This window comes from Bombina bombina, unplaced genomic scaffold (assembly GCF_027579735.1).
Source record: "Bombina bombina isolate aBomBom1 unplaced genomic scaffold, aBomBom1.pri scaffold_2404, whole genome shotgun sequence".
NCBI lineage: Eukaryota > Metazoa > Chordata > Amphibia > Anura > Bombinatoridae > Bombina > Bombina bombina.
This window is the reverse complement of record NW_026511441.1, coordinates 10,101-32,122: the sequence shown is the minus strand read 5'-3', so window position 1 is coordinate 32,122 and position 22,022 is coordinate 10,101. Positions and strand designations below refer to the sequence as shown.

Here is a 22,022-nt window from a genome sequence, read left to right as displayed (position 1 = left end):
ATTATAAAAAAATATAAAATATGAGGAAAAAATGGAAAAAAACACACTTTTTCTAAATTTGACCCCCAAAATCTGTTACACATCTACAACCACCAAAAAACACCCATGCTAAATAGTTTCTAAATTTTGTCCTGAGTTTAGAAATACCCAATGGTTACATGTTCTTTGCTTTTTTTGCAAGTTATAGGGCAATAAATACAAGTAGCACTTTGCTATTTCCAAACCACTTTTTTTTTCTCAAAATTAGCGCTAGTTACATTGGAACACTGATATCTGTCAGGAATCCCTGAATATCCTTTAACATGTATATATATATTTTTTTTAGAAGACAACCCAAAGTATTGATCTAGGCCCATTTTGGTATATTTCATGCCACCATTTCACCGCCACATGCGATCAAATAAAAAAAAATCGTTCACTTTTTCACAAATTTTGTCACAAACTTTAGGTTTCTCACTGAAATTATGGCACAAATTGTTGTATATGCTTCTCTGGGATCCCCTTTGTTCAGAAATAGCAGAATTACATTTAGCCACCAATTAACAAGCGCCACCCAGGTTCTGAACCAAAAATGGGACAGCTCTTAAGCGTACATTCCTGCTTTTTCAAATAATGATAGCAAGAGAACGAAGAAAACTTGATAATAGGAGTAAATTAGAAAGTTGCTTAAAATTGCATGCTCTATCTGAATCATGAAAGAAAAAATGTGGGTTTGTATCCCTTAAACATTGTCAAAATTTTAGAGGGATCTGACAAGCAATTTCATCCATTCATAAACTTCTCATGCGAACGCTAGTTGCACCACCATTTGGCATGATGTATGATGTAGTTTATATATCTTTTGTTATTTATTATTTGCAAATAGTATCCTGTATAATCCAGAAATTATATATATATATATAAGTATCATCCTTTGTACTAGTAAAGAATATTAACCCAAAGTAACAGGTGTCTTTCTAGGTCACATGATTTATTTTTAACTTTGATGGCTCTTTATCAGCAGGTCAACAGGTAGCATCAGCGGAAGCTCTATTGCCTGGAGATATTGGGAATACAGTTCAGCGAAATATTTCTCCTGTAGCCACAAGGGGGTAAGGTTTTTCTTTCTTTTTTCCTTTCTTTCATGAACTAAGATTACCCTGGAAAAAATAAATGAGTACAGTAGATTCTATATATTTTTTAAAGCAGCATTCTATGTAAAGCAAAACTCTTAAATGGAATAGAAAGTGTTTACACTTTTCAAATAGAAGCGTTTTTCCAATATACTTCCTTAAGCCAAAATGCTGCCAGTAAACGTATTTGTTTTTCCAGTGACATACGCACGTATGCTGTGAGTACTTTGCACCGGTATTCAAGCGCAGAGAGCTGGCGGTGGGGTGTGTCTGTGAACTGTTAATTTGTGTCTTACATGCAGCTACTTACTCTCTGTGAATACTGGTGCCCTCACACCACTGAAAAAGAAGCACATTTCTATCCCTTTAACAGTGTTATTCAAACAACACATTTGAGTTTGCTTTTAAAAGTATTACAGAGTAATATCATAGGGGAAGAGCATTTTCTACTATTTAAATCCTCTCTTCACAATTTACATTGTTAATGGCTATGGATCAAGCTACTGGAAGGTACAATAGTTTCTTTCATGTAATTAGCAAGAGTCCATGAGCTAGTGACGTATGGGATATACATTCCTACCAGGAGGGGCAAAGTTTCCCAAACCTCAAAATGCCTATAAATACACCCCTCACCACACCCACAATTCATTTTTAGAAACTTTGCCTCCCGTGGAGGTGGTGAAGTAAGTTTGTGCTAGATTCTTCGTTGATATGCGCTTCGCAGCAGGCTGGAGCCCGGTTTTCCTCTCAGAGTGCAGTTAATGTCAGAGGGATGTGAAGAGAGTATTGCCTATTTGAATACCATGGTCTCCTTCTACGGGATCTATTTCATAGGTTCTCTGTTATCGGTCGTAGAGATTTCTTCTCCTACCTCCCTTTTCAGATCGACGATATACTCTAATATACCATTACCTCTATTGATTCTCGTTTCAGTACTGGTTTGGCTATCTACTATATGTAGATGAGTGTCTTAGGGTAAGTAAGTCTTATTTTATTATGACACTCTTAAGCTATGGTTGGGCACTTTATTTATAAAGTTCTAAATATATGTGTTTAAACTTATATTTGCCATGATTCAGGGTAATCAGTATTCCTTATTTCATTATTCATTATTTGGGATAATGCATATGAATGATTATTTTTTCTTACCTTAAAAAAAATTTTCAAATTGACTTTTTTCCCTGTGGGCTTTTAGGCTCGCGGGGGCTGAAAATGCTTCAATTTATTGCGTCATTTTTGGCGCTGACTTTTTTGGCGCAAAAAATTTTGTCATTTCCGGCGCCCTAATTGACGCCGGATGTTGTTCGTAGTTGCGGCGTCACCGGATGTCACGTCATACTTGGCGCCAAAAATATAGGCGTTAGCGCTAAAAATGTGGGCGTCAATTTTGGCGCCAAAAAATGTGGGCGTCATTCTTGTCTCCACCTTTTTTTCACATTATTTCAGTTTCATTTTTCATTGCTTCTGGTTGCTAGAGGCTTGTTCATTGGCATTTTTTCCCATTCCTGAAACTGTCATTTAAGGAATTTGATAATTTTGCTTTATATGTTGTTTTTTCTATTACATATTGCAAGATGTCTCAACTTGACCCTGGATCAGAATCTACTTCTGGAAAGACGCTGCCTGATGCTGGTTCTACCAAAGTTAAGTGCATTTGTTGTAAACTTGTGGTAACTGTTCCTCCGGCTGTAGTTTGTGATGAATGTCATGATAAACTTGCTAATGCAGATAGTATTTCCATTAGTAATAATCCATTACCTGTTGTTGTTCCCTCAACATCTAATGCTCAGGATGTTCCTGTTAATGTAAAAGAATTTGTTTCTAAATCTATTAGGAAGGCTCTGTCTGTTATTCCTCCTTCCAGTAAACGTAAACGGTCTTTTAAAACTTCTCATATTTCAGATGAATTTTTAAGTGACCGTCATCATTCTGACTTGTCTGTTTCTGATGAGGATCTATCTGGTTCAGAAGATTCTGTCTCAGATATTGACACTGATAAATCTTCATATTTATTTAAAATGGAATTTATTCATTCTTTACTTAAAGAGGTGTTAATCGCATTAGATATGGAGGAGTCTAGTCCTCTTGATACTAAATCTACTAAGCGTTTAAATTCGGTTTTCAAACCTCATTCAGTTATTCCAGAAGTTTTTCCTGTCCCTGATGCTATTTCTGAAGTAATTTCTAGGGAATGGAATAATCTGGGTAATTCTTTTACTCCTTCTCAAAGGTTTAAAAAATTGTACCCTGTGCCATCTGATAGATTAGAGTTTTGGGACAAAATCCCTAAAGTTGATGGGGCTATCTCTACTCTTGCTAAACGTACTACTATTCCTACGGCGGATAGTACTTCCTTTAAGGATCCTTTAGATAGGAAACTTGAATCCTTTCTAAGGAGAGCTTATTTATGTTCAGGTAATCTTCTTAGACCTGCTATTTCTTTGGCTGATGTTGCTGCTGCTTCCACTTTCTGGTTGGAGGCTTTAGCGCAACAAGTGTCAGACCATAATACTCATAGCATTGTTAAACTTCTTCAACATGCTAATAACTTTATTTGTGATGCCATCTTTGATATCATTAGAATTGATGTCAGGTATATGTCTTTAGCTATTTTAGCTTTATGGCTTAAAACTTGGAATGCAGATATGACTTCTAAGTCAACTTTGCTTTTTCTTTCTTTCCAAGGTAATAAATTATTTGGTTCTCAGTTGGATTCTATTATTTCAACTGTTACTGGGGGGAAAGGAACCTTTTTGCCTCAGGACAAAAAATCTAAAGGTAAATACAGGGCTGCTAATCGTTTTCGTTCCTTTCGTCAGAATAAGGAACAAAAGCCTGACCCTTCCCCTAAAGGAACGGTTTCCGTTTGGAAACCTTCTCCAGTCTGGAATAAATCCAATCCTTTTAGAAAGTCAAAGCCAGCTCCCAAGTCCACATGAAGGTGCGGCCCTCATTCCAGCACAGCTGGTAGGGGGCAGGTTACGATTTTTCATAGATATTTGGATCAATTCGATTCACAGTCTTTGGATTCAGAACATTGTTTCTCAAGGGTACAGAATAGGTTTCAAGGTAAGGCCGTCTGCTAGAAGATTTTTTTCTCTCTCGCATTCCAATAAATCCAGTGAAGGCTCAGGCATTTATGAAATGTGTTTCAGATCTAGAGTTGGCTGGGGTAATTGTGCCAGTTCCAGTTCTGGAACAGGGTCTGGGGTTTTACTCAAATCTATTCATTGTACCAAAAAAAGGAGAATTCCTTCAGACCAGTTCTGGATCTAAAAATATTGAATCGTTATGCAAGGATACTAACATTTAAAATGGTAACTATAAGGACTATTCTGCCTTTTGTTCAGCAAGGGCATTATATGTCCACAATAGATTTACAGGATGCATACCTTCATATTCAAATTCATCCAGCTCATTATCAGTTTCTGAGATTCTCTTTTCTAGACAAGCATTACCAGTTTGTGGCCCTTCCGTTTGGCCTAGCAACAGCTGCAAAGATCTTTTCAAAGGTTCTCGGTGCCCTTCTCTCTGTAATCAGAGAACAGGGTATTGCGGTATTTCCTTATTTGGACGATATCTTGGTACTTGCTCAGTCTTCACATTCTGCAGAATCTCATACGAATCAACTTGTGTCGTTTCTTCAAAGACATGGTTGGAGGATCAATTTACCAAAGAGTTTGTTGATTCCTCAGACAAAGGTAACCTTTTTGGGTTTTCAAATAGATTCAGTGTCCATGACCTTGTCTCTAATAGAAAAGAGACGTCTGAAATTGGTTTCAGCCTGTCGAAACCTTCAGTCTCAACCATTCCCTTCGGTAGCTTTGTGCATGGAAATTCTAGGTCTCATGACTGCTGCATCGGACGCGATCCCCTTTGCTTGTTTTCACATGCGACCTCTTCAGCTTTGTATGCTGAACCAGTGGTGCAGGGATTATACAAAGATATCACAATTAATATCCTTAAATCCCAATGTACGACACTCTCTGACATGGTGTATAGATCACCATCGTTTAGTCCAAGGGGCTTCTTTTGTTCGACCAACCTGGACTGTGATCTCAACAGATGCGAGTCTGTCAGGTTGGGGAGCTGTATGGGGATCTCTGACAGCGCAGGGGGTTTGGGAATCTCAGGAGGCAAGATTACCAATCAACATTTTGGAACTCCGTGCGATTTTCAGAGCTCTTCAGTTCTGGCCTCTTCTAAAGAGAGAATCGTTCATTTGTTTTCAGACAGACAATGTCACAACCGTGGCATATGTCAATCATCAAGGGGGGACTCACAGTCCTCAGGCTATGAAAGAAGTATCTCGGATATTTGTATGGGCGGAATCCAGCTCCTGTCTAATCTCTGCGGTTCACATCCCAGGTGTAGACAATTGGGAAGCGGATTATCTCAGTCGCCAGACGTTACATCCGGGCGAATGGTCCCTTCACCCAGAGGTTTTTCTTCAGATTGTTCAAATCTGGGGACTTCCAGAAATAGATCTGATGGCCTCTCATCTAAACAAGAAACTTCCCAGGTATCTGTCCAGATCCAGGGATCCTCAGGCGGAGGCAGTGGACGCGTTGTCGCTTCCTTGGAATTATCATCCTGCCTATATCTTTCCGCCTCTAGTTCTTCTTCCAAAAGTGATTTCCAAAATTCTAATGGAACGTTCGTTTGTACTGCTGGTGGCTCCAGCATGGCCTCACAGGTTTTGGTATGCGGATCTCATTCGGATGGCCAGTTGCCAACCTTGGTCTCTTCCGTTAAGACCAGACCTTCTGTCTAAAGGCCCTTTTTTCCATCAGGATCTCAAATCATTAAATTTGAAGGTATGGAAATTGAACGTTTGATTCCTAGTCATAGAGGTTTCTCTGACTCAGTAATTAATACTATGTTACAGGCTCGTAAATCTGTGTCTAGGAAGATTTATTATCGAGTCTGGAAGACTTACATTTCTTGGTGTTCTCATAAATTCTCTTGGCATTCTTTTAGAATTCCTAGAATTTTACAGTTTCTTCAGGATGGTTTGGATAAAGGTTTGTCTGCAAGTTCCTTGAAAGGACAAATCTCTGCTTTTTCTGTTCTTTTTCACAGAAAGATTGCTAATCTTCCTGATATTCATTGTTTTGTACAGGCTTTGGTTCGTATTAAACCTGTCATTAAGTCAATCTCTCCTCCTTGGAGTCTTAATTTGGTTCTGAGGGCTTTACAAGCTCCTCCGTTTGAAACTATGCATTCTCTGGATATTAAATTACTTTCTTGGAAAGTTCTGTTCCTTTTGGCCATCTCTTCTGCTAGAAGACTTTCTGAGTTATCTGCTCTTTCTTGTGAATCTCCTTTTCTGATTTTTCATCAGGATAAGGCGGTGTTGCGGACTTCATTTAAATTTTTCCTAAGGTTGTGAATTCTAACAACATTAGCAGAGAAATTGTTGTTCCTTCATTGTGTCCTAATCCTAAGAATTCTCTGGAGAAATCTTTACATTCTTTGGATGTAGTAAGAGCTTTAAAATATTATGTTGAAGCTACTAAAGATTTTAGAAAGACTTCTAGTCTATTTGTTATCTTCTCTGGTTCCAGAAAAGGTCAGAAGGCCTCCGCCATTTCTTTGGCGTCTTGGTTAAAGTCTTTGATTCATCATGCTTATGTAGAGTCGGGTAAATCCCCGCCGCAAAGAATTACGGCTCATTCTACTAGGTCAGTTTCTACTTCCTGGGCGTTTAGGAATGAAGCTTCTGTTGATCAGATTTGCAAAGCAGCAACTTGGTCTTCTTTGCATACTTTTACTAAATTCTACCATTTTGATGTTTTCTCTTCTTCTGAAGCAGTTTTGGTAGAAAAGTACTTCAGGCAGCTGTTTCAGTTTGATTCTTCTGCTTATAATTTCAGGGTTTTTTTCATTATTGAGATTAAAACTTTTGTTTTGGGTTGTGGATTATTATTTTTCAGCGGAATTGGCTGTCTTTATTTTATCCCTCCCTCTCTAGTGACTCTTGCGTGGAAGTTCCACATCTTGGGTATTTATTATCCCATACGTCACTAGCTCATGGACTCTTGCTAATTACATGAAAGAAAACATAATTTCTCCAACATAGGTGTGTCCGGTCCACGGCGTCATCCTTACTTGTGGGATATTCTCTTCCCCAACAGGAAATGGCAAAGAGCCCAGCAAAGCTGGTCACATGATCCCTCCCAGGCTCCGCCTACCCCAGTCATTCTCTTTGCCGTTGTACAGGCAACATCTCCACGGAGATGGCTTAGAGTTTTTTAGTGTTTAACTGTAGTTTTTATTATTCAATCAAGAGTTTGTTATTTTAAAATAGTGCTGGTATGTACTATTTACTCAGAAACAGAAAAGAGATGAAGATTTCTGTTTGTATGAGGAAAATGATTTTAGCAACCGTCACTAAAATCCATGGCTGTTCCACACAGGACTGTTGAGAGCAATTAACTTCAGTTGGGGGAACAGTGAGCAGTCTCTTGCTGCTTGAGGTATGACACATTCTAACAAGACGATGTAATGCTGGAAGCTGTCATTTTCCCTATGGGATCCGGTAAGCCATGTTTATTAAGATCGTAAATAAGGGCTTCACAAGGGCTTATTAAGACTGTAGACTTTTTCTGGGCTAAATCGATTCATTATTAACACATATTTAGCCTTGAGGAATCATTTATTCTGGGTATTTTGATATAATAATATCGGCAGGCACTGTTTTAGACACCTTATTCTTTAGGGGCTTTCCCAAATCATAGGCAGAGCCTCATTTTCGCGCCGGTGTTGCGCATTTGTTTTTGAGAGGCATGACATGCAGTCGCATGTGAGAGGAGCTCTGATACTTAGAAAAGACTTTCTGAAGGCGTCATTTGGTATCGTATTCCCCTTTGGGCTTGGTTGGGTCTCAGCAAAGCAGATACCAGGGACTGTAAAGGGGTTAAAGTCAGAAACGGCTCCGGTTCCGTTATTTTAAGGGTTAAAGCTTCCAAATTTGGTGTGCAATACTTTTAAGGCTTTAAGACACTGTGGTGAAAATTTGGTGAATTTTGAACAATTCCTTCATGTTTTTTCGCAATTGCAGTAATAAAGTGTGTTCAGTTTAAAATTTAAAGTGACAGTAACGGTTTTATTTTAAAACGTTTTTTGTACTTGTTATCAAGTTTATGCCTGTTTAACATGTCTGAACTACCAGATAGACTGTGTTCTGAATGTGGGGAAGCCAGAATTCCCATTCATTTAAATAAATGTGATTTATGTGACAATGACAATGATGCCCAAGATGATTCCTCAAGTGAGGCGAGTAAGCATGGTACTGCATCATTCCCTCCTTCGTCTACACGAGTCTTGCCCACTCAGGAGGCCCCTAGTACATCTAGCGCGCCAATACTCCTTACTATGCAACAATTAACGGCTGTAATGGATAATTCTGTCAAAAACATTTTAGCCAAAATGAACACTTATCAGCGTAAGCGCGACTGCTCTGTTTTAGATACTGAAGAGCATGACGACGCTGATAATAATGGTTCTGAAGGGCCCCTAACCCAGTCTGATGGGGCCAGGGAGGTTTTGTCTGAGGGAGAAATTACTGATTCAGGGAACATTTCTCAACAAGCTGAACCTGATGTGATTACGTTTAAATTTAAGTTGGAACATCTCCGCATTCTGCTTAAGGAGGTATTATCCACTCTGGATGATTGTGACAAGTTGGTCATCCCAGAGAAACTATGTAAAATGGACAAGTTCCTAGAGGTCCCGGGGCTCCCAGAAGCTTTTCCTATACCCAAGCGGGTGGCGGACATTGTTAATAAAGAATGGGAAAGGCCCGGTATTCCTTTCGTCCCTCCCCCCATATTTAAAAAATTGTTTCCTATGGTCGACCCCAGAAAGGACTTATGGCAGACAGTCCCCAAGGTCGAGGGAGCGGTTTCCACTTTAAACAAACGAACCACTATACCCATAGAGGATAGTTGTGCTTTCAAAGATCCTATGGATAAAAAATTAGAAGGTTTACTTAAAAAGATGTTTGTTCAGCAGGGTTACCTTCTACAACCAATTTCATGCATTGTCCCTGTAGCTACAGCCGCATGTTTCTGGTTCGATGAGCTGATAAAGGCGGTCGATAGTGATTCTCCTCCTTATGAGGAGATTATGGACAGAATCAATGCTCTCAAATTGGCTAATTCTTTCACCCTAGACGCCACTTTGCAATTGGCTAGGTTAGCGGCTAAGAATTCTGGGTTTGCTATTGTGGCGCGCAGAGCGCTTTGGTTGAAATCTTGGTCAGCTGATGCGTCTTCCAAGAACAAGCTACTTAACATTCCTTTCAAGGGGAAAACGCTGTTTGGCCCTGACTTGAAAGAGATTATCTCTGATATCACTGGGGGTAAGGGCCACGCCCTTCCTCAGGATCGGCCTTTCAAGGCAAAAAATAAACCTAATTTCTCCAACATAGGTGTGTCCGGTCCACGGCGTCATCCTTACTTGTGGGATATTCTCTTCCCCAACAGGAAATGGCAAAGAGCCCAGCAAAGCTGGTCACATGATCCCTCCTAGGCTCCGCCTACCCCAGTCATTCTCTTTGCCGTTGTACAGGCAACATCTCCACGGAGATGGCTTAGAGTTTTTTAGTGTTTAACTGTAGTTTTTTATTATTCAATCAAGAGTTTGTTATTTTGAAATAGTGCTGGTATGTACTATTTACTCAGAAACAGAAAAGAGATGAAGATTTCTGTTTGTATGAGGAAAATGATTTTAGCAACCGTAACTAAAATCCATGGCTGTTCCACACAGGACTGTTGAGAGCAATTAACTTCAGTTGGGGGAACAGTGTGCAGTCTCTTGCTGCTTGAGGTATGACACATTCTAACAAGACGATGTAATGCTGGAAGCTGTCATTTTCCCTATGGGATCCGGTAAGCCATGTTTATTACGATCGTAAATAAGGGCTACACAAGGGCTTATTTAGACTGTAGACTTTTCTGGGCTAAATCGATTCATTATTAACACATATTTAGCCTTGAGGAATCATTTTATCTGGGTATTTTGATATAATAATATCGGCAGGCACTGTATTAGACACCTTATTTCTTAGGGGCTTTCCCAAAGCATAAGCAGAGTCTCATTTTCGCGCCGGTGTGGCGCACTTGTTTTTGAGAGGCATGGCATGCAGTCGCATGTGAGAGGAGCTCTGATACTTAGAAAAGACTTTCTGAAGGCGTCATTTGGTATCGTATTCCCCTTTGGGTTTGGTTGGGTCTCAGCAAAGCAGATACCAGGGACTGTAAAGGGGTTAAAGCTTAAAACGGCTCCGGTTCCGTTATTTTAAGGGTTAAAGCTTCCAAATTTGGTGTGCAATATTTTTAAGGCTTTAAGACACTGTGGTGAAAATTTGGTGAATTTTGAACAATTCCTTCATGTTTTTTCGCAATTGCAGTAATAAAGTGTGTTCAGTTTAAAATTTAAAGTGACAGTAACGGTTTTATTTTAAAACGTTTTTTGTACTTTCTTATCAAGTTTATGCCTGTTTAACATGTCTGAACTACCAGATAGACTGTGTTCTGAATGTGGGGAAGCCAGAATTCCTATTCATTTAAATAAATGTGATTTATGTGATAATGACAATGATGCCCAAGATGATTCCTCAAGTGAGGGGAGTAAGCATGGTACTGCATCATTCCCTCCTTCGTCTACACGAGTCTTGCCCACTCAGGAGGCCCCTAGTACATCTAGCGCGCCAATTCTCCTTACTATGCAACAATTAACGGCTGTAATGGATAATTCTGTCAAAAACATTTTAGCCAAAATGAACCCTTGTCAGCGTAAGCGTGGCTGCTCTGTTTTAGTTACTGAAGAGCATGACGACGCTGATATTAATATCTCTGAAGGGCCCCTAACCCAATCTGAGGGGGCCAGGGAGGTTTTGTCTGAGGGAGAAATTACTGATTCAGGGAACATTTCTCATCAGGCTGAATCTGATGTGATTACATTTAAATTTAAGTTGGAACATCTCCGCATTTTGCTTAAGGAGGTATTATCCACTCTGGATGATTGTGAAAAGTTGGTCATCCCAGAGAAACTATGTAAAATGGACAAGTTCCTAGAGGTGCCGGGGCTCCCAGAAGCTTTTCCTATACCCAAGCGGGTGGCGGACATTGTTAATAAAGAATGGGAAAGGCCCGGTATTCCTTTCGTCCCTCCCCCCATATTTAAAAAATTGTTTCCTATGGTCGACCCCAGAAAGGACTTATGGCAGTCAGTCCCCAAGGTCGAGGGAGCGGTTTCTACTTTAAACAAACGCACCACTATACCCATAGAGGATAGTTGTGCTTTCAAAGATCCTATGGATAAAAAATTAGAAGGTTTGCTTAAAAAGATGTTTATTCAGCAAGGTTACCTTCTACAACCCATTTCATGCATTGTCCCTGTCACTACAGCTGCATATTTCTGGTTTGATGAACTGATAAAGGTGCTCGATAGTGATTCTCCTCCTTATGAGGAGATTATGGACAGAATCAATGCTCTCAAATTGGCTAATTCTTTCACTCTAGACGCCACTTTGCAATTGGCTAGGTTAGCGGCTAAGAATTCTGGGTTTGCTATTGTGGCGCGCAGAGCGCTTTGGTTGAAATCTTGGTCGGCTGATGCGTCTTCCAAGAACAAGCTACTAAACATTCCTTTCAAGGGGAAAACGCTGTTTGGCCCTGACTTGAAAGAAATTATCTCTGATATCACTGGGGGTAAGGGCCACGCCCTTCCTCAGGATCGGCCTTTCAAGGCAAAAAATAGACCTAATTTTCGTCCCTTTCGTAAAAACGGACCAGCCCAAAGTGCTACGTCCTCTAAGCAAGAGGGTAATACTTCTCAAGCCAAGCCAGCTTGGAGACCAATGCAAGGCTGGAACAAGGGAAAGCAGGCCAAGAAACCTGTCACTGCTACCAAGACAGCATGAAATATTGGCCCCCGATCCGGGACCGGATCTGGTGGGGGGCAGACTCTCTCTCTTCGCTCAGGCTTGGGCAAGAGATGTTCTGGATCCTTGGGCGCTAGAAATAGTCTCCCAGGGTTATCTTCTGGAATTCAAGGGACTTCCCCCAAGGGGGAGGTTCCACAGGTCTCAGTTGTCTTCAGACCACATAAAAAGACAGGCGTTCTTACATTGTGTAGAAGACCTGTTAAAAATGGGAGTGATTCATCCTGTTCCATTAAGAGAACAAGGGATGGGGTTCTACTCCAATCTGTTCATAGTTCCCAAAAAAGAGGGAACGTTCAGACCAATCTTAGATCTCAAGATCTTAAACAAATTTCTCAAGGTCCCATCGTTCAAGATGGAAACCATTCGAACTATCCTTCCTTCCATCCAGGAAGGTCAATTCATGACCACGGTGGATTTAAAGGATGCGTATCTACATATTCCTATCCACAAGGAACATCATCGGTTCCTAAGGTTTGCATTCCTGGACAAACATTACCAGTTTGTGGCGCTTCCTTTCGGATTAGCCACTGCTCCAAGGATTTTCACAAAGGTACTAGGGTCCCTTCTAGCGGTGCTAAGGCCAAGGGGCATTGCAGTAGTACCTTACCTGGACGACATTCTGATTCAAGCGTCGTCCCTCCCTCGAGCAAAGGCTCACACGGACATCGTCCTGGCCTTTCTCAGATCTCACGGCTGGAAAGTGAACGTGGAAAAGAGTTCTCTATCCCCGTCAACAAGGGTTCCCTTCTTGGGAACAATTATAGACTCCTCAGACATGAGGATTTTTCTCACAGAGGCCAGAAAAACAAAACTTCTGGACTCTTGTCGGATACTTCATTCCGTTCCTCTTCCTTCCGTAGCTCAGTGCATGGAAGTGATCGGGTTGATGGTAGCGGCAATGGACATAGTTCCTTTTGCGCGCATTCATCTAAGACCATTACAACTGTGCATGCTCAGTCAGTGGAATGGGGACTATACAGACTTGTCTCCAAAGATTCAAGTAAATCAGAGGACCAGAGACTCACTCCGTTGGTGGCTGTCCCTGGCCAATCTGTCACGAGGGATGACATTCCGCAGACCAGAGTGGGTCATTGTCACGACCGACGCCAGTCTGATGGGCTGGGGCGCGGTCTGGGGATCCCTGAAAGCTCAGGGTCTTTGGTCTCGGGAAGAATCTCTTCTACCGATAAATATTCTGGAACTGAGAGCGATATTCAATGCTCTCAAGGCTTGGCCTCAGCTAGCGAGGACCAAGTTCATACGGTTTCAATCAGACAACATGACGACTGTTGCGTACATCAACCATCAGGGGGGAACAAGGAGTTCCCTAGCGATGGAAGAAGTGACCAAGATTATTCTATGGGCGGAGTCTCACTCCTGCCACCTGTCTGCTATCCACATCCCGGGAGTGGAAAATTGGGAAGCGGATTTTCTGAGTCGTCAGACATTGCATCCGGGGGAGTGGGAACTCCATCCGGAAATCTTTGCCCAAGTCACTCAACTATGGGGCATTCCAGACATGGATCTGATGGCCTCTCGTCAGAACTTCAAAGTTCCTTGCTACGGGTCCAGATCCAGGGATCCCAAGGCGGCTCTAGTGGATGCACTAGTAGCACCTTGGACCTTCAAACTAGCTTATGTGTTCCCGCCGTTTCCTCTCATCCCCAGGCTGGTAGCCAGGATCAATCAGGAGAGGGCGTCGGTGATCTTGATAGCTCCTGCGTGGCCACGCAGGACTTGGTATGCAGATCTGGTGAATATGTCATCGGCTCCACCTTGGAAGCTACCTTTGAGACGAGACCTTCTTGTTCAGGGTCCGTTCGAACATCCGAATCTGGTTTCACTCCAGCTGACTGCTTGGAGATTGAACGCTTGATTTTATCGAAGCGAGGTTTCTCAGATTCTGTTATCGATACTCTTGTTCAGGCCAGAAAGCCTGTAACTAGAAAGATTTACCACAAAATTTGGAAAAAATATATCTGTTGGTGTGAATCTAAAGGATTCCCTTGGGACAAGGTTAAGATTCCTAGGATTCTATCCTTCCTTCAAGAAGGATTGGAAAAAGGATTATCGGCAAGTTCCCTGAAGGGACAGATTTCTGCCTTGTCGGTGTTACTTCACAAAAAACTGGCAGCTGTGCCAGATGTTCAAGCCTTTGTTCAGGCTCTGGTTAGAATCAAGCCTGTTTACAAACCTTTGACTCCTCCTTGGAGTCTCAATTTAGTTCTTTCAGTTCTTCAGGGGGTTCCGTTTGAACCCTTACATTCCGTTGATATTAAGTTATTATCTTGGAAAGTTTTGTTTTTAGTTGCAATTTCTTCTGCTAGAAGAGTTTCAGAATTATCTGCTCTGCAGTGTTCTCCTCCTTATCTGGTGTTCCATGCAGATAAGGTGGTTTTACGTACTAAACCTGGTTTTCTTCCAAAAGTTGTTTCTAACAAAAACATTAACCAGGAGATTATCGTACCTTCTCTGTGTCCGAAACCAGTTTCAAAGAAGGAACGCTTGTTGCACAATTTGGATGTTGTTCGCGCTCTAAAATTCTATTTAGATGCTACAAAGGATTTTAGACAAACATCTTCCTTGTTTGTTGTTTATTCAGGTAAAAGGAGAGGTCAAAAAGCAACTTCTACCTCTCTCTCTTTTTGGATTAAAAGCATCATCAGATTGGCTTACGAGACTGCCGGACGGCAGCCTCCCGAAAGAATCACAGCTCATTCCACTAGGGCTGTGGCTTCCACATGGGCCTTCAAGAACGAGGCTTCTGTTGATCAGATATGTAGGGCAGCGACTTGGTCTTCACTGCACACTTTTACCAAATTTTACAAGTTTGATACTTTTGCTTCTTCTGAGGCTATTTTTGGGAGAAAGGTTTTGCAAGCCGTGGTGCCTTCCATTTAGGTGACCTGATTTGCTCCCTCCCTTCATCCGTGTCCTAAAGCTTTGGTATTGGTTCCCACAAGTAAGGATGACGCCGTGGACCGGACACACCTATGTTGGAGAAAACAGAATTTATGTTTACCTGATAAATTTCTTTCTCCAACGGTGTGTCCGGTCCACGGCCCGCCCTGGTTTTTTAATCAGGTCTGATAATTTATTTTCTTTAACTACAGTCACCACGGTACCATATGGTTTCTCCTATGCTAATATTCCTCCTTAACGTCGGTCGAATGACTGGGGTAGGCGGAGCCTAGGAGGGATCATGTGACCAGCTTTGCTGGGCTCTTTGCCATTTCCTGTTGGGGAAGAGAATATCCCACAAGTAAGGATGACGCCGTGGACCGGACACACCGTTGGAGAAAGAAATTTATCAGGTAAACATAAATTCTGTTTTTCGTCCCTTTCGTAGAAATGGACCAGCCCAAAGTGCTACGTCCTCTAAGCAAGAGGGTAATACTTCTCAAGCCAAGCCAGCTTGGAGACCAATGCAAGGCTGGAACAAGGGAAAGCAGGCCAAGAAACCTGCCACTGCTACCAAGACAGCATGAAATGTTGGCCCCCGATCCGGGACCGGATCTGGTGGGGGGCAGACTCTCTCTCTTCGCTCAGGCTTGGGCAAGAGATGTTCTGGATCCTTGGGCGCTAGAAATAGTCTCCCAAGGTTATCTTCTGGAATTCAAGGGGCTTCCCCCAAGGGGGAGGTTCCACAGGTCTCAGTTGTCTTCAGACCACATAAAAAGACAGGCATTCTTACATTGTGTAGAAGACCTGTTAAAAATGGGAGTGATTCATCCTGTTCCATTAAGAGAACAAGGGATGGGGTTCTACTCCAATCTGTTCATAGTTCCCAAAAAAGAGGGAACGTTCAGACCAATCTTAGATCTCAAGATCTTAAACAAGTTTCTCAAGGTTCCATCGTTCAAGATGGAAACCATTCGAACTATTCTTCCTTCCATCCAGGAAGGTCAATTCATGACCACAGTGGATTTAAAGGATGCGTATCTACATATTCCTATCCACAAGGAACATCATCGGTTCCTAAGGTTCGCATTCCTGGACAAGCATTACCAGTTCGTGGCGCTTCCTTTCGGATTAGCCACTGCTCCAAGGATTTTCACAAAGGTACTAGGGTCCCTTCTAGCTGTGCTAAGACCAAGGGGCATTGCTGTAGTACCTTACTTGGACGACATTCTGATTCAGGCGTCGTCCCTTCCTCAAGCAAAGGCTCACACGGACATTGTCCTGGCCTTTCTCAGATCTCACGGATGGAAAGTGAACGTGGAAAAGAGTTCTCTATCTCCGTCAACAAGGGTTCCCTTCTTGGGAACAATAATAGACTCCTTAGAAATGAGGATTTTTCTGACAGAGGCCAGAAAAACAAAACTTCTAGACTCTTGTCGGATACTTCATTCCGTTCCTCTTCCTTCCATAGCGCAGTGCATGGAAGTGATCGGTTTGATGGTAGCGGCAATGGACATAGTTCCTTTTGCGCGCATTCATCTAAGACCATTACAACTGTGCATGCTCAGTCAGTGGAATGGGGACTATACAGACTTGTCTCCGAAGATACAAGTAAATCAGAGGACCAGAGACTCACTCCGTTGGTGGCTGTCCCTGGACAACCTGTCACAAGGGATGACATTCCGCAGACCGGAGTGGGTCATCGTCACGACCGACGCCAGTCTGATGGGCTGGGGCGCGGTCTGGGGATCCCTGAAAGCTCAGGGTCTTTGGTCTCGGGAAGAATCTCTTCTACCGATAAATATTCTGGAACTGAGAGCGATATTCAATGCTCTCAAGGCTTGGCCTCAGCTAGCGAGGGCCAAGTTCATACGGTTTCAATCAGACAACATGACAACTGTTGCGTACATCAACCATCAGGGGGGAACAAGGAGTTCCCTAGCGATGGAAGAAGTGACCAAAATCATTCTATGGGCGGAGTCTCACTCCTGCCACCTGTCCGCTATCCACATCCCAGGAGTGGAAAATTGGGAAGCGGATTTTCTGAGTCGTCAGACATTGCATCCGGGGGAGTGGGAACTCCATCCGGAAATCTTTGCCCAAGTCACTCAGCTGTGGGGCATTCCAGACATGGATCTGATGGCCTCTCGTCAGAACTTCAAAGTTCCTTGCTACGGGTCCAGATCCAGGGATCCCAAGGCGGCTCTAGTGGATGCACTAGTAGCACCTTGGACCTTCAAACTAGCTTATGTGTTCCCGCCGTTTCCTCTCATCCCCAGGCTGGTAGCCAGGATCAATCAGGAGAGGGCGTCGGTGATCTTGATAGCTCCTGCGTGGCCACGCAGGACTTGGTATGCAGATCTGGTGAATATGTCATCGGCTCCACCTTGGAAGTTACCTTTGAGACGAGACCTTCTTGTTCAGGGTCCGTTCAAACATCCGAATCTGGTTTCACTCCAGCTGACTGCTTGGAGATTGAACGCTTGATCTTATCGAAGCGAGGGTTCTCAGATTCTGTTATCGATACTCTTGTTCAGGCCAGAAAGCCTGTAACTAGAAAGATTTACCACAAAATTTGGAAAAAATATATCTGTTGGTGTGAATCTAAAGGATTCCCTTGGGACAAGGTTAAGATTCCTAAGATTCTATCCTTCCTTCAAGAAGGATTGGAAAAAGGATTATCTGCTAGTTCCCTGAAGGGACAGATTTCTGCCTTGTCTGTGTTACTTCACAAAAAGCTGGCAGCTGTGCCAGATGTTCAAGCCTTTGTTCAGGCTCTGGTTAGAATTAAGCCTGTTTACAAACCTTTGACTCCTCCTTGGAGTCTCAACTTAGTTCTTTCAGTTCTTCAGGGGGTTCCGTTTGAACCCTTACATTCCGTTGATATTAAGTTATTATCTTGGAAAGTTTTGTTTTTAGTTGCAATTTCTTCTGCTAGAAGAGTTTCAGAATTATCTGCTCTGCAGTGTTCTCCTCCTTATCTGGTGTTCCATGCAGATAAGGTGGTTTTACGTACTAAACCTGGTTTTCTTCCAAAAGTTGTTTCTAACAAAAACATTAACCAGGAGATTATCGTACCTTCTCTGTGTCCGAAACCAGTTTCAAAGAAGGAACGTTTGTTGCACAATTTGGATGTTGTTCGCGCTCTAAAATTCTATTTAGATGCTACAAAGGATTTTAGACAAACATCTTCCTTGTTTGTTGTTTATTCCGGTAAAAGGAGAGGTCAAAAAGCAACTTCTACCTCTCTCTCTTTTTGGATTAAAAGCATCATCAGATTGGCTTACGAGACTGCCGGACGGCAGCCTCCCGAAAGAATCACGGCTCATTCCACTAGGGCTGTGGCTTCCACATGGGCCTTCAAGAACGAGGCTTCTGTTGATCAGATATGTAGGGCAGCGACTTGGTCTTCACTGCACACTTTTACCAAATTTTACAAGTTTGATACTTTTGCTTCTTCTGAGGCTATTTTTGGGAGAAAGGTTTTGCAAGCCGTGGTGCCTTCCATTTAGGTGACCTGATTTGCTCCCTCCCTTCATCCGTGTCCTAAAGCTTTGGTATTGGTTCCCACAAGTAAGGATGACGCCGTGGACCGGACACACCTATGTTGGAGAAAACAGAATTTATGTTTACCTGATAAATTACTTTCTCCAACGGTGTGTCCGGTCCACGGCCCGCCCTGGTTTTTTTAATCAGGTCTGATAATTTATTTTCTTTAACTACAGTCACCACGGTACCATATGGTTTCTCCTATGCAAATATTCCTCCTTAACGTCGGTCGAATGACTGGGGTAGGCGGAGCCTGGGAGGGATCATGTGACCAGCTTTGCTGGGCTCTTTGCCATTTCCTGTTGGGGAAGAGAATATCCCACAAGTAAGGATGACGCCGTGGACCGGACACACCGTTGGAGAAAGTAATTTATCAGGTAAACATAAATTCTGTTTTATGTAAGAATTTACCTGATAAATTCATTTCTTTCATATTAGCAAGAGTCCATGAGGCCCACCCTTTTTTGTGGTGGTTATGATTTTTTTGTATAAAGCACAATTATTCCAATTCCTTATTTTGATGCTTTCGCTCCTTTCTTATCACCCCACTTCTTGGCTATTCGTTAAACTGAATTGTGGGTGTGGTGAGGGGTGTATTTATAGGCATTTTGAGGTTTGGGAAACTTTGCCCCTCCTGGTAGGAATGTATATCCCATACGTCACTAGCTCATGGACGCTTGCTAATATGAAAGAAATGAATTTATCAGGTAAGTTCTTACATAAATTATGTTTTCTGCCTCTGGTTGAAGGGAAATGCAACGAGCACTGCTGATTGGATCAGTTTTACACTTGGGAATAGCAGTGCACCGTGAGTCCTGAGTGCTATTTCTACTGGGTGTTAAACACATAGTACTACAGGGATGATAGTCTTACAATGACATGCTCTAACGGTTTAGAGAGTGCCATTTTTCTACTATAATGAGCATTTAAATATGACCATTTACATCATAAGTATTATGTTCAGTTCTTTTTTCGCACTAATTGCAACAGTTAAAGGGACATGAAAAGCACAATTTTTCTTTCGTGATTCAGATAGAACATACAATTTTAAACAACTTTCCAATTTACTACTATCTCTAATTTGCTTTGTTCTATTGGTATTCTTTGTTGAAAAGCTTACCTAGGTAGGCTCAGCAGCAGCAATGCGTTACTGTAGTAGTGCATTACTGCCCCTTCAACAACGGATACTAAGAGACCAAAGTAAATTGGAAAGTTGTTTAAAATTGCATGTTCTGTCTGAGTTGTGAAAGAAACATTCTGGGTTTCATGTCCCTTTAACTCTTTTTCTAAAAAAAAAAATGGTTAGAGCCATAGACACATGAACGTATTTAGCCGTACAGACTGTAGTAGGCTGCTTGCAAAGGATCTCTTCCCTCCAGTAAATACTACACACAGAACAAATCTGATTGGGTAAAAGAAACGGAAGGTTAAACAATGTTTTTTTCTCTTGGTGAGATACACAGTGCAATAATGATAGTTGTTTTGTTTCTGGGATAATGCCCATCTTCCTGTTTATTTACTTTTTATGTCCCACAAACAGTATGGATTCACAGGAGAACATCTGCGGATCTGGGTACTCTTCACAACCTTCATCCTCACAATGCCCATCTCCAAACAGGTATAAAAGGTCAATAACCCATCTAATTTGACTTTTTCCCTGTCTAATTGACCAATAACTGATCTAACACCTGGTTACAGTAAATGTAAGCACATATTTATACACTGTAGAAGCACTGGTAGCTATAATATCACAGTCCCAAGCCACTTGCATGCTTTTGCACTATTCAGATAGCCCAATATATATTAGGTTTTGATTGGCAGTCCTACCGGCTCTGCTTTCTCTGAAAAATGACTTGTATTTTTTTAGGTCTGTTAGTGGGAAGAAATTGTGTTCCACATGTGGCCTTCCTCTTGGCAAGGGAGCTGCAATGATAATTGAAACCCTCAGTCTTTATTTCCACATTCAGTGCTTTAAGGTACGCTATTCCATCTCATCCCTGCCATCAATTTAGTGTTTAATTCAGTCCCACTGTTATCCACCGACATCCTCAACATTATAATATTAATTACAACAATTACTCCGGCTTTATATTCTTAATCCCGCAATTTAAAAAAAAAAAAAGGGATTACAAAATTTGCCTTAAATAATAATAATAATTAAGGATATGAATAAATGATTTATTTATTTATTATTTTGCTACGTAGATTTTTTTTTTTTCTATACAATTATTTATTGGCCAAAAAATGCTGTCTGCCAAAAATTATTATTCATTCAATAGTGTTTGATTAACATTATTTATTCTTGCAAAGCTAAATACTGTATAATAAAAAGCATGCAAGCTAAATGTACTATATTGGTCCAAAGGTGTAATCCATATCAAATCCCAAGTAACTTTTCTCAGTACAACAGAGGCAACCACATTTAGTATAGTATGTTGAAATTCCTATAAATAAATTAAACTTACATATAAGGAGCACATTTCTAGGTGGGCATTTGTGGCCCCGCCTCTGGACACCTACGTCACCTACTTGTGAAAGTCTTTGTCACAACACTGTGCTAAAATATTCATTGTGTATGTCTTATTGTTAATTTTGATGGCTGGATGTGGACCAGAATTTGTTTCCACATATGTAAGCACAGGTAAGGTTTATTCGGAGCCATGTCCAGTCATTCAGGATTAACACTTAACAAACATTTCATGTATTGGGGTAGGAATGGGATTTGATTTGGAGCACTTTTTGGCTTACATATGTACAACTGTAGACGTATAGGTATAAGCTTGGTATATTTTGGAGTGTGCAGTTAGATGTTTTGTGACTGTTGTATAGACATTGAATTTTCAATTTACATTTATGTCGCTTTTAATTTCTATAAATACTTTGTTTCTCTTGTAGTGTGGGATTTGTAAGGGACAACTGGGAGATGCAACGACAGGAACAGACGTCAGAATACGCAATGGGTTATTAAACTGCAATGATTGTTACATGAAGTCCAGAAGTAAGGCCCTTGATTATTTTCAAATATTCCAATACTTGCTCATTTCCCCCTTTTGCACAAAACTGCCATTACATATTATTTATTCTACTTAAACATATTCAGGACTTATGGGGTATAATGCCTTGTGCCTTCTTGGAGTAGATTCAAATCTCTCCAGGAAGAATTCAGTGCAGCTTCTTGCTGGTATAAGTTCGACATTTTTAGAGTTCCGATAGGCAAAGAGGGACATCTCCTGCTGGGGCCCAGCAAAACCCTCAAGTTCTCATCATGTATATTATTATTATTATCATTTATTTGTATAGCGCCCTCAACTTCCGTAGTGCTGGGTACAGTGATTAGGGTATACAATGACAAGGTATTGTGATAAAATACAAAACATAAAAGTAAATAAATCTAGTACAAGAGGAAGAGGGCCCTGCTGCGGAGAGCTCACAGTCTACAGGTTTAGGGTGCAGAGACATAAGGTTGGGGTAGCTTGTCACACCGGTTGTAGTTGTAGCATTGAGTC

The 22,022-nt window shown here is 41.5% G+C and overlaps 1 protein-coding gene across 1 annotated transcript; it reads left to right on the top strand.

The window, feature by feature from the left end:
* Positions 1-1,001: 1,001 nt before the first annotated feature.
* LOC128643751 (LIM and calponin homology domains-containing protein 1-like) lies at positions 1,002-21,921 on the top strand. Its single transcript, XM_053696571.1, has 4 exons — positions 1,002-1,091; positions 20,057-20,134; positions 20,384-20,492; positions 21,412-21,921. The coding sequence occupies exons 2-4, from the start codon at positions 20,058-20,060 to the stop codon at positions 21,604-21,606; spliced, it is 381 nt and encodes a 126-aa protein (XP_053552546.1). The 5' UTR covers positions 1,002-1,091; position 20,057; the 3' UTR covers positions 21,607-21,921.
* Positions 21,922-22,022: the final 101 nt, after the last annotated feature.